General features: G+C 44.1%; 1 protein-coding gene across 1 annotated transcript in view; it reads left to right on the top strand.

Moving 5' to 3' along the window:
• LOC129385897 (probable ATP-dependent DNA helicase HFM1) overlaps positions 1 to 3,707 on the top strand; it is a 33,808-nt gene extending 30,101 nt beyond the window's left edge. The window contains exon 3 of the mRNA XM_055073064.2: positions 3,386 to 3,707. Within this exon, the coding sequence (XP_054929039.1) occupies positions 3,386 to 3,666 (281 nt within the window). The 3' untranslated portion in view covers positions 3,667 to 3,707. The remainder of the gene's footprint in view (positions 1 to 3,385) is intronic.
• The last annotated feature ends 10,064 nt before the right edge of the window (positions 3,708 to 13,771 follow it).

Raw genomic sequence — 13,771 nt, 5'->3', positions numbered from 1 at the left:
TTGCCTTTGTTTTCTTTTTGGGAAGTTTCGGAACTCGTTATCTCTTTCTGCAAAATGGCTTCGCATACTGAAGTGATCACAGAACTGGGAAAGCCTGCGTTCTGTAATCGCGCTATCTGATTTAAAAAACTTTGATCGCACTCATGCTCACATTAGAAAGGAAGGAGATAAATGTGTAAGGACTCCCTCGCTGGCGTTCTCGGGAAAAGGAACAACATTTTCGGAAGAAAGATTATAATGTTGCTGATTTGCAGATGTTTTTGCGACTGGTGTGCGCACGCCTATGCTGAAAAAGGTATAAATGTCCGGTGAATTTCAAATAAACTTCCAGTTGGCAGTCAGCGCTTGTCTCTGGTATTTGTTTCCTTGTGTCCTAGTCTTCTTCGCGCTGTTTAACCTCAGATCTAACCTTAAGATCTGCAAAAGAAGCTCACGCGAAACCCGAACCAATTGCATCAAAATTTCTAAAAACGAATGAAAAGCAAATAACAGAGATCTCAAAAACAAAGAGAAGAAAATGGATGTGTTTCCTACAACAGTGTGGGAACATAAGGAATTGGTAGACGTTATGCAGAAGGAAATAAAAGATACAAGGGAAAAACTGTTGAAAAAAAAAAAGACGGATTGGAAAGAGGAAACCACGTAAGTGGCGGGACAAGGAACTAAAGCAAGCTATAGAAGGGCGTCGCGTCTAGGGAGCCAGAAAGTTGGGATTACACGAAGCTCCATAGATGGAACCGAGAAAAGGGCGGCGAGTTAGCTGGCGCAAGAGAGAATTAAAGGCGCCAGTGAACGTTCGGTGCGTAACGTTCGCAAAAGAGGCACCAAAAACATTCTGCGACCATGTAAGAGCACTCGGAGCTCCAAGTTCGCAAACAGCCGTAAGGGTAAGGACACGATGCGCTGCGGGACCTCAGAGACGTCATTATAGAAAACTTCGGCACGGAAGAAAGCGTAGTTCAGACTCGGACAGATCCAGCAACAACAGAGAAGCCCGCGAAATCAGAATTTGGCATATAAAGCTTTACTGGGAAAAGGACTGAAGAAAATGTTAATAACACGGCCGTAGGACCGGATGAAATTTCATTCGAGCTAATTAAATACATGGGTCCAAAGAGCAAGGCACTATAGGCTAATGCCGCAGAGTAGGTTATTAGAACGAAGAAAATTCCGGTTGGATGGCGTGAAAGCAATAAGACGAAGCTCGTCTGCAAAGGCAGAGGTGATAAGGTTAGGACGAGCTCGTGCGAAACAGTTACGTTAACGTCGGCGATACATCGAGAGGCAATGCAAGCCATAACAGTATAACTGTCCAAGTGGACGGAGAAGATGTACTGTACTGAGGGAACTAAAAAATGGGTTCAGACCAGGCAGACGCTTAGAGTATAATATGCTTGCACTAACTCAGTACATAGAGATTTCAGTAGCTCAGAATAGACCTTTATCGATAGCATTTCTCGATATCAGGGGAGCCTACGGCAACGTAGATAAGGAATCGTTATGGGATATTCTTAGGAATCGTTATGGGATATTCTTAAGCACGAAGGCTCAGATGACGATTTTGTAGAGCTGCTGAGGTAGATATATAGAGACAACCGAGCACCAATTGTATGGGAAGGCCCAAAATGTAATGAAGTCGTGGAAGTTGACCAATGAAAGAAGCAAGGATATCCTCTAACCCCATTGTTGTTCGCGCTTTGTGTTAAGGACATAAAACGACGGGTGCAAGTAGTAAATCAGGGTTTTACTTATCATATACGCGGAATGAACAACTGGTGCAACAGAAGGTCCCCGGACTGGTATATGCGGATGACATAGTACTACTAGTGGACAATTGATGCACGGTATCTACGGGCACTAGCCAATATGTGCGGTAATGCAACGGCAAATATAGGCCTTAACTTTAGCACAGAGAAATCGGGAATTGTGATCCTTATTGAAGAAACGAGTAGCTACGTGGTGTTGATTCAGCAAGTCATACCCATAGTCCAGCGATATAGATACCTCGGCGTATACTTAACGAAGGAAACACGTATCGAGCGCCCATAAAGATAATCTGAAAATAGAGGGGAAGCGGAATGCAGCAATAATGGAACATAGAGCACTTTAGGGTCCCAATAAGTATGATGTGGTGCATGGGATCTGGAAAGGAGCAGTGGTGCGAGCACTAACATTTCAAAATGCCATTCTGTGCTGAAAATCAGATTTATTGTCGGGGTTTGAAGTTAACCGAAGATCGGTAGGCCCGTTGGCTTCGGGAGCCTACGATAGAAGCACAGATGAGGCAGTGTAGGGTGGCGTGGCTTGGGCTTTGTTTGCAGTCATAGAACCACTGAGCAAATTTTTTTATTTCTTATTTTTGAAGAAAGACATGGATCAAAATAAATGGGCGCCTAAAGTGCACAAGTCTCTGTACATGAAAAACGTGGACACGGAATAAAGGAAGAAGTGATGAAGGTTGGAAACCAAGTGCAGGGTAATTAAGAGTGTAAATCAACATGCAGGAGTCATCATGAAGAAAGTGAGATAAACAGAGGCAGTGAATTGGATGCAAAGAATGGAAAGAAAAAAAGAATCCATCGAGATTCACAAAAATGAAAAGAAAGAAACGAGAAGGGAAATTTGTGCAATAACACCAAGGAATGTGCCGTTCTTTTGAGGTGCGAGCTGGTTGCCTAAATACAAGAACATACCGGAGTAGATATTCGCAGTTAGATTAGGCATGCGTATGCGGCGAAAATCCGGAGACCACCGAGCACTTCCTAATGGCATGCGAAGGGATTCACCCAGCGAGACCTTACAGATGTGCTCGGATTTAATGTGGACGAAAGCATCAACCCGTCAGCAGTCGAGATAAGCAAGTATTGGCGAAAAAAAAAAAAAAAAGAAGGCAGGAAGAGATTGATACGACCAGATGCGTTACAGGTACAAATTAGATACACAAGTTTTGAGGAAGACAAGAAAGATTAAATGGTATTTACGCGAAAATGATAGAATGAAAAGCGTGAATAGCACACCCAAGTGACTCACGCAGGCTCGGTGACCCCTTTGTCGCCGCCCCATTTGAAAGGGGGTGCCAATAAGTCATCATCGTCGTCAGCGTGGCCATGCAAGAATTACAGTAAACAACAGCGATACAGAAGAATTAAGTGACTTTGAAAGCAAGTGCACTTATTAGTACAGTGCACACCAAAGAAAACTTGACAGTAAAGCACAAAGAAGTCTAACAGAAACACATGGCATTGACGAATGAATTATATCGACGAACGTTGCATTTGTCAACCAAAACATAGCGGAATACTGGTTTAGGTGGTAACGAAGCGACTAGATCACACGTGTCGTTCAGTGCGACAAAGCGCCTGGAGTGAAAGCTTCCCCCGCGCAGAGCTGGTCCAGCGTTCGGCCGTGGGCTGGCACCACGCGGGCCTCGAGGCCTCGGACCGGGCGGCGCTCGAGTCGCTGTTCCGCGCCGGCGCGCTGCGCGCCCTGGTGAGCACGAGCACGCTGGCCGCGGGGGTCAACCTGCCCGCGCGGTTGGTCGTGGTGCGCGGCACCACCACGTACGGGGGCCAGCCGTACCCGGACTTGGTGCTCGAGCAGATGGTCGGCAGGGCCGGCCGGCCGCAGGTGCGTGTCGCGCGTGCGGCGAGGGCCTGCAGCGGCTAGCTCTGCCAGATCGCTCCAACCACGGATAGCCCGATTGGCCCAAACGCACCCAAAAGCGATACTCTTGGGTAACCCAAAAGCAGCCAGAAAGCTTTGTCTTTTTGTAAAGTCCCTTCTTAAGCATACTGAATTGATTTTCGGCAAGAATACCTACATACTAGTTTTTCCACGCATGAGCACGCATGACCTCCGCGCGCATCGTCACGGAAAACGCATGCTGCACGAGTCCAAGAAGTGCAGAAACGCAGGCATGCAGGCCAATTCATGATAAGGCAAATGCGGTCTTCATTGCAAATGCACTGATTTACTAAAAAATCACGAAGAGAACGACACACAAATAGCACCGCGCACTAAACATACTAAGCAATGGCATGCATTCGGGCGTTCGGTATTATTACTTACAGCTGCTGATAATTTCGCTTAACACCACACAATACGCTAAATTAAAAACTACAAAAAATGCAAGACAAAGTCTAACACAATAGATGGCGGTTGGTACAAAATAGAGTACGCTATATAGACAGAAAAAAGAATACCGTGATTGAGCAATACGAGCTTATTGCGAAGTGGAACTGCTGAGTCCGTGTAAAATGTCACAGTTGAAACGGGACGAAAATTCCAGGCCCGGCTTAAAATCCTTGCAGCAGCCTCCGTTCCTGGCCAGGCCAAACGTCAGGTGGAAGAGTGCTACCAATGACTCGTTCGACATTCTATTTCCAAGTTCGGTTTTAACGCGCGAGACCTGGCTGAACACTCGTTCGACGGCGGCATTTGATACGGATCGATTTATTATGATTCGTTCGGACAGAAAGTCTGAATGGCGGTTGAATGTATGTTGCTTGTGGTGTTCGATATGAGCCGTGATAAAGGAAGTATGGAAATTTTAATCTCGAAATCATTCTACGTCGAGCCAGTGGTTGAACGTTAGCCTTGGCGCGCAGGTTCGTAATGCTCGTTTGACGCGAATATTGTGAATATATAAATCTCAATGCTAAGTTCTCTATGCGTTCTAGTTTGTCGGTTAAATACTTCTGGTGCGGGGCCCAAATAATGCCAGCATAGTCTAAAGCGGGTCTAATGAGGGTTCTGTATTCATTTAATTTAACACTAAGAGGTGCGTTTCTAAGTTTTCTTCTCAAGAAATGTAGTTTACCTAGCGCGTTGTCATATATGTTATTTATATGAGCTTCCCAATTTAATTTCGTTGTAAGAGTGACTCCGAGATATGTGACCTCATCTCATTTTCGTAGTGGTATATTGTTTATTGCGTATGTAAACTGAAGCGCATTTTTATTGTGTGTGAAGGAGTTACTGGTAGATTTTGTTGCATTCAGTTTCATCCCCCATTTCTTGCACCAATCTTGTATTGCAGCTAACGAATCGTCCGGTTTTACCCGATCCTCTCTGGTATTCGCTGTTGTGTACACTACGCCATCATCGGCGAATAGGCGCATTTGAACCGGCGGCTGAACGCATGAACGAATATCATTCATGTAGATCAGAAATACGAGGGCGCAAGAACCGAGCGTTGTGGTACACCAGAAAAAACGTTGATGTAATCAGACATAATATTGTCACGTGGTAGTGACGTTAAAGAACACAGTAGCAGTACTGTGAAAGACAAAACTAGCTTTTATTGGGCGAACCTGTGCCCACAAAACAGGCTACACTTAAAGCACAACGATAGCGGCGAACACAGTCGGCGATCGTCGAAAATCTGATCAGCGGGTCAAGCGCGTCGGCTTTTATACAGCAGTCATCGAATGTTCCAGACTAATCGTTGGGACCCGCGTGCCTTCCACAAAGTTCTACACCATTCGCGTCAGGTGATGAAATCAGATAACATAAGGTTCGGCGACAACAGACAGCGGATAGAAGCATCGATAACTTTCCAGAAACTTCGGATACATGCAGGCGCGTCCCGCGCTGTGCAATAACATTTGTTAGGCGGCGAAACGTGGTCGGCCGATAAAGATAAGTACACGTGTCAATATCATTCATAGCTACGTATTGCTGTCTGTTTTCGAGAAAGTTCTTGATCCATGATACTGTTTTCTCGTGTATACCAATGGCAGTTAGTTTAGTAATAAGATCTGCATGAGGAATAAAATCAAAGGTCTTTGAAAAATCTAAGAAAATGGCATCTGTTTGGCTTCTGTTATTTATTGCGGTAGCTATATCATGGATTATCTCAGCTAACTGAGTAATATAGTACTTAGACCTGAACGGAATCTATGTTGCCGGCTGTATAGTAGGCTATTATTCTCTAAGTGCAATATTATGGCCTTATAAATAATATGTTCGAATAATTTACTGGGTGCACAATTTAATAAAACATGTCTGTAGTTACTACTTGCGTCCAGTTTAGAGCCAGATTTGTGCACAAGGTCACGTGTGGTTTTCTTTCTGCGCTTCCTTTTAGTTTTTCATTTCAAATGTATTATTTCGCGCGATACCCAAGGATGTTCTCTGTTCACTCCTTTTTTTGTGGAGGGAATGTAGTTTTCTTCACAAAAATGTACAATATTCTTAAAACCTAACCATAATTCATTTACGTCAAGAAGTTATGAAAACTGCAGAAAATGCATTCAAATATTCTGAGATAGCATTGTCATCCGCTCTTGAGTCATCCCTGATAACAGCAATCGATGGCTTAACGCGTTCACGGTTTCCTAAAATTGGGCAGGAGAATAGTATCATTTTATGGCCCGAAATGCCATTTTCAACGTTTAATGTGTTATTTTGAAATAGGCTGCTTAAGAACATCAGATCAGAACATGACGGACCAGCTATTCTAGTCGGTTCGGAAACTAGCTGGTCTAGAGAGAAAGTAAATGACATAAACAATAGTGATTCAGCACATTTCCCGTCAGAGCTGTTGTGCGAAAGATTAGTCCGATTGATTCCTGGTAAATTGAAATCACCTGTTATGATAATATTGAAACTTGAATCGAGTGTGTTGTGCAATGTAATCGTGCATAACGTCTAGATATTCAGGGGGCGCATTCGTAGGACGGTACACACCACGCAGAAATATGCTTTTTCCATTAAATATAAGTTTACACCATACGCTTTCGTGGTCAGGTATGCTGTTTAAAACTGTGAATTTTATGTTAGATTTAATTGCAACAGCTACACCTCCCCCCCCCCCCCGTGATTCTCTGTCTTTCCGTATGAGCCGATAAGAAGGTGGAAACACTCCCTACCTCCGGCAGACAGCCGGAGGTAGCAGCAGACAGGCCTGATGCAGCGCATGCTCAGACCCTGCGTTGACGAATCCGGTCCTCGACAGCACGATTTGTGCGATCAGAAAAAATTTGATTAGCATCCGTGCACGTTCGGTGCTTCCAAGTCCATGTGTTCAACGTTGGCGCTGGAGCCGGGGCAATTTGGGCAAGAAGAGTCCGAGTGAATTGCCACGTAAATTCGGCAAATTTCGGTTAGGTTCAGCTCGGTGTTCTCCCTCCGTTCTCGCGCCGAGGTCAACCGCGGCGCACCGCCAACGGGCGCTAAAAGAATCTCACGCTTAAAACATAGGACTGCGAAAGTTCACATGTGCAGACAGCTAGCAACAGTTCGCTGGCGCGCGGGAGTGGGTAGCGTTAGTTCGCGGAGGGAGACGTGTTTCCTGAGGCCAGCTTTAATTGAAATTATCAAGAGGACGCGATGCTTGATATATAGAAATGCGTATGTGTTCTCTCGCGTAGAACTTGCAAATTTTGATATTGTAACACACGCGCTCAATTTCTTTAACCTGCCGTCGTCTGTATTTTGATTCCAGCGTGCTTTTCATTTCTGCTCAACTATTTTTACTTTTTTTTTTACACAGGAAAGACATGTAGCCCAAAAATAGCCACGTAGCCAAAAGAAAATTCTGACGCCAACTCGGACAAAAAGTAGCCCAATCTGGCAACCCTGAAAGCTCTCTGTATCACACGGAATGTGAAAGCTCGTATCAGTGACAGATCTGTGATGTTGCTCATCATCATCATCATCATCAGCCTGGTTACGCCCACTGCAGGGCAAAGGCCTCTCCCATACTTCTCCAACTGCCCCGGTCATGTACTAATTGTGGCCATGTTGACCCTCCAAACTTCCTAATCTCATCTGCCCACCTAACTTTCTGTCGCCCCCTGCTACGCTTCCCTTTCCTCGGAATCCAGTCCGTAACCCTTAATGACCATCGGTTATCTTCCCTCCTCATTAGATGTCCTGCCCATGCCCATTTCTTTTTCTTGATTTCAACTAAGATGTCATTAACGCGCGTTTGTTCCCTCACCCAATCTGCTCTTTTCTTATCCCTTAATGTTACACCTATCATTCTTCTTTCCATAGCTCGTTGCGTCGTCCTCAATTTAAGTAGAACCCTTTTCATAAGCCTCCAGGTTTCTGCCCCGTACGTGAGTACTGGTAAGACACAGCTGTTATAAACTTTTCTCTTGAGGGATAATGGCAACCTGCTGTTCATGATCTCAGAATGCCTGCCAAACGCACCCCAGCCCATTCTTATTCTTCTGATTATTTCACTCTCATGATCCGGATCAGCAGTCACTACCTGTCCTAAGTAGATGTATTCCCTTACCACTTCCAGTGCCTCGCTACCTATCGTAAACTGCTGTTCCCTTCCGAGACTGTTAAACATTACTTTAGTTTTTTGCAGATTAATTTTTAGTCCCACCCTTCTGCTCTGCCTCTCCAGGTCAGTGAGCATGCATTGCAGTTGGTCCCCTGAGTTACTAAGCAAGGCAATATCATCAGCGAAGCGCAAGTTACTAAGGTATTCTCCATTTACTCTTATCCCCAATTCTTCCCAATCCAGGTCTCTGAATACCTCCTGTAAACATGCTTTGAATAGCATTGGAGAGATCGTATCTCCCTGCCTGACGCTTTTCTTTATAGGGATTTTGTTGCTTTCTTTATGGAGGACTACAGTGGCTGTGGAGCCGCTATAGATATCTTTCAGTATTTTTACGTACGGCTCCTCTACACCCTGATTCCGCAGTGCCTCCATGACTGCTGAGGTTTCGACTGAATCAAACGCTTTCTCATAATCAATGAAAGCTACATATAATGGTTCGTTATATTCCGCACATTTCTCTATCACCTGATTGATAGTGTGAATATGATCTATTGTTGAGTAGCCTTTACGGAATCCTGCCTGGTCCTTTGGTTGACGGAAGTCTAAGGTGTTCCTGATTCTATTTGCAATTACCTTAGTAAATACTTTGTAGGCAACGGACAGTAAGCTGATCGGTCTATAATTTTTCAAGTCTTTGGCGTCCCCTTTCTTATGGATTAGGATTATGTTAGCGTTCTTCCAAGATTCCGGTACGCTCGAGGTCATGAGGCATTGTGTATACAGGGTGGCCAGTTTCTCTAGAACAATCTGCCCACCGTCCTTCAACAAATCTGCTGTTACCTGATCCTCCCCAGCTGCCTTCCCCCTTTGCATAGCTCCCAAGGCTTTCCTTACTTCTTCCGGCGTTACTTGTGGTATTTCGAATTCCTCTAGACTATTCTCTCTTCCATTATCATCGTGGGTTCCACTCGTACTGTATAAATCTCTATAGAACTCCTCAGCCACTTGAACTATCTCATCCATATTAGTAATGATATTGCCGGCTTTGTCTCTTAACGCATACATCTGATTCTTGCCAATTCCTAGTTTCTTCTTCTCTGCTTTTAGGCTTCCTCCGTTCCTGAGAGCTTGTTCAATTCTATCCATATTATACTTCCTTATGTCAGCTGTCTTACGCTTGTTGATTAACTTCGAAAGTTCTGCCAGTTCTATTCTAGCTGTAGGGTTAGAGGCTTTCATACATTGGCGTTTCTTGATCAGAAATTTCGTCTCCTGCGATAGCTTACTGGTATCCTGTCTGACAGAGTTACCGCCGACTTCTATTGCACACTCCTTAATGATGCCCACAAGATTGTCGTTCATTGCTTCAACACTAAGGTCCTCTTCCTGAGTCAAAGCCGAATACCTGTTCTGTAGCTTGATCTGGAATTCCTCTATTTTCCCTCTTACCGCTAACTCATTGATCGGCTTCTTATGTACCAGTTTCTTCCGTTCCCTCCTCAAGTCTAGGCTAATTCGAGTTCTTACCATCCTTTGGTCACTGCAGCGCACCTTACCGAGCACGTCCACATCTTGTATGATGCCAGGGTTAGCGCAGAGTATGAAGTCTATTTCATTTCTAGTCTCGCCGTTCGGGCTCCTCCACGTCCACTTTCGGCTATCCCGCTTGCGGAAGAAGGTATTCATTATCCGCATATTATTCTGTTCCGCAAACTCTACTAATAGCTCTCCCCTGCTATGCCTAGTGCCTATGCCGTATTCCCCCACTGCCTTGTCTCCAGCCTGCTTCTGGCCTACCTTGGCATTGAAATCGGCCATCAGTATAGTGTATTTTGTTTTCACTCTACCCATTGCGGATTCCACGTCTTCATAGAAGCTTTCGACTTCCTGGTCATCATGACTGGATGTAGGAGCGTAGACCTGTACAACCTTCATTTTGTACCTCTTATTAAGTTTCACAACAAGAACTGCCACCCTCTCGTTAATGCTACAGAATTCCTGTATGTTACCAGCTATATTCTTATGAATCAGGAATCCGACTTCTAGTTCTCGTCTCTCCGCTAAGCCCCGGTAGCACAGGACGTGCCCGCTTCTGAGCACTGTATGTGCTTCTTTTGGCCTCCTCACTTCACTGAGCCCTATTATATCCCATTTACTGCCCTCTAATTCTTCCAATAGCACTGCTAGACTCGCCTCGCTAGATAACGTTCTAGCGTTAAACGTTGCCAGGTTCATATTCCAATGGCGGCCTGTCCGGAGCCAGGGATTCTTAGCACCCACTGCAGCGTCGCAGGTCTGACCGCCGCCGTGGTCAGTTGCTTCGCAGCTGCTGGGGACTGAGGGCCGGGGTTTGATTGTTGTGTTCATATAAGAGGTTGTGGCCAAGTACTGCACCAGGGTGGCCAATCCTGCTCTGGTGATGGAGTGCGTTACCGGTTCTGGTCACCAGGATCAGGCCACACTCCAGGCCTGTTTATGCAATTTTATCAACACGCGGATTTTTTTTTTTAATCCGGTTGAAAATTGCGCGGCACCGGGATTCGAACCACGGACCTCTTGCACGCGAGGCGGGTGTTCTACCTCTACGCCACCGCTGCACTTCGCCACTGCCTATAACCGGCAATGAGCAATGAGCTCGCACGAAAAATAATACATCGCTGTGAGTGCCACAAGCTGTATACTTCTGTGACGCTATTGGTTGTGTAAAGGCCACGCGCACCGCCGAATATATATATATATATATATATATATATATATATATATATATATATATATATATATATATATATATATATATATATATATATGGGTCATTCGACACCAACTGTCCCAACCTTCGCGCTCCACCATCAGCGATTACCTTGAAAAACAATTTAGGACTATATAAAGCAAGAAGTCTTTCTCTAACACATTTTTCCGAAAAAGAATTTTCAGCACCGCTCAGAACATGTCAAGTTCTTTAGAAAGCTCGAAAGTATGAGTCGTAACACGCATTGTCAAAAAATTTTCTCTTCTTAAATTAGGCGAGCACAGGATTTTCTCTTGAGAATGAAGATATGGTTTTCACTTGAAAAAGGTTTTATCGATCTTTACGTTTCCGTGAGTTTTTCATACGGCACTAAATATGCGACATTTGGTGCATATTGGGAATTTCTTTGCAGAAAGATAAATATTTACCGAAAGCTTATATTTCCTAGTAACTAATTGCCAGCAAGTTTTACTGTAATTGAAAAATAATTTTGGACGAATATAACGTGAAATAGCCTGTGCAGCTGGCGACAAAGTTGCAAAGAAGTTCGTTTTAGCCTATGTTTAGTCGTAAATTTCGCATTGAGGTGATCGGGTTAAAAATACGCTAAATATTGTATTTATTACAACCATCAATTGTATACAAACTGAGAAAATTTTATCAAATTACTTTTTGTTGTAAGCGAGAAAAAAATTTTTGAATTTGTGTTATACCGGTCTCTGCTTGCACGTGTTTCCCCTTCGTAGGAAAGCGTCCTAGCGGCAAGTAGAACTTGCCCGGACGCAAAATTTCTGAGTCGATGGAGGAACACCTAGACAAGATAATCAGCTCCTCAAGTTTTTACTTGAGTGCTGTATTAGAAATTATTAGGCTACATGTCATATTGACCGCAAATAAAGAAGGGGACACCGGAAGAAAACACACAAACACAACACGGACGGTATATTATTAGCCAAGCCAATAAAAAACGCGAGCCCCAACAGAGCGCATTTAACCGGATGTCGCCGTACACCGACGGCCTTCATACCGTCGTCGCACGGCATCGGAAAGTTACATCGGTGGGTACAGAGTGCAGTCATGTACACTAAGATTTAGAAATGGGCGAAAACTTTGTGATTAAGAAAAGAATCTGTTGCTTTATCACGGCAAATATGTAGCAAATATCAGCGAACACAATCGTGTTTAAGCGACGACGTTTCCTCTGCAAGTCTAGGATGCCCTAGTAGGCAGACGTCCTAGCAGACGCGCTTGGACCATCCCAAAGCAAGGCTGTGAAGTTTTGCAAACGAATGCTGGATGTGTGGTTTGCACATTGAGGAAAGGCTTCAGTCGGCGCTATGCAGCAGTTGTGCCATTGGAGAAGCTCTATTCATGACATTACCTGTCACACTTATGGGAAGGCCCTTGTATGTTGTCATGGAAACGTCTACTCGACCTTCCACGCCATGCCATGACGGCGCTAACGAAGGTATGTTTTTTTCTTGCGGTGAAGCCTACACCACTGAGCACGTGAACTTATGCTTAATCTCTGGTCTTCGAGGGGGCTTCATAGCGTTGCGATGACTTTCGTTTAATAGCACCTAAACAATTGCTAATTGTTTCAGGTGGTCTATGTCGAGCGTCGAGGTTTTATATTTTTTAGCATTGGCGCATGTATTACTTTGTGAAAACAGCATATAAAATCCAGAATGACCTAAAGGCCAAAAGCGACGAGGCACTGAATAGGTACTTTAATTTGATTGCTTGTTCTTCTTTTTATGAGTCCACTAATGACATTTTAAATAAATGAAAGCATCATGTTAATGGAGTGACATAAAATGAAGTCATTAAACAGGAATTAGTGAAGTATCTTGTGCATTGGTCACATAGTTACGCTAAATAATAGTAACTGTGACTGGCATAGTAGTGGACCAATGAGAAAAAGTAGAAGCCTCGAAACATATAGACAAAAGTTAATTTTCAAATAACCATGTTTTCGTTTAGGAACCAGGCTTATTGGAATCTTCGTCTAAATTTTCTGCACTATGGCCACTATGGAACTTATTGTATAGTTTATTTTTTCAGAAAGTTCCGCATCCACACGCGCCTATTTTGTTACGAAAACAGATGGAACGTTTGTTTCATTTTTACCTGTAATTGCACATGTAAGTAATCACGTAGCCATTCGTGAATAGTTCATATTACGAGAAGGGGTGCATTGCACGAACGGAAAACGCAGAGTAGAAGGAGTACATTACACACATTTGCATACCGTCTTTTTGCATGGCCCACTTCTTAGTATGAACGGATGCACAACTAGCTGAATTAGATGTACTGCTGGACTCTGTAATTAGTAGCATCACCGTAACAGTGTACTCGCTATCGCTTAAACTGCTATCTCGAGTGGCGACTAATCGAATGCCTGCCAATGAAGACGTGCTCTCGTCTAAGAGTACCTTTCTGAACCAAGGTGTTAAACATTATAGCATTCAATGTATATGTGAATGACATGAACTGAGTAGTTATATTGCACTTGTATCCGTAGCGGAGGGACGCAGCCTAGTGTCTATGACATTGTCCAGTTGAGCTCAATCAAGGTCTTGGTTTCGACCCCCTGCTGTAGAGGCCGCATTTCAATGAAGGCAATTAATACGCATAGAGCACTCGTGCAGTTGGTCAAAATTATTCAGTAGTACCCCTACCGCACGCCCCACAATCAAGTCGTTGTTCCTGCACGTAGCCATGCCTTTTAGCAAGGTTTTCAGCAGAATGAACAAGGATGACTCGTTAGGTCCTGT

This window comes from Dermacentor andersoni, chromosome 3 (genome assembly GCF_023375885.2).
Source record: "Dermacentor andersoni chromosome 3, qqDerAnde1_hic_scaffold, whole genome shotgun sequence".
Lineage (NCBI taxonomy): Eukaryota > Metazoa > Arthropoda > Arachnida > Ixodida > Ixodidae > Dermacentor > Dermacentor andersoni.
This window is presented reverse-complemented; position numbering and strand designations above follow the sequence as displayed.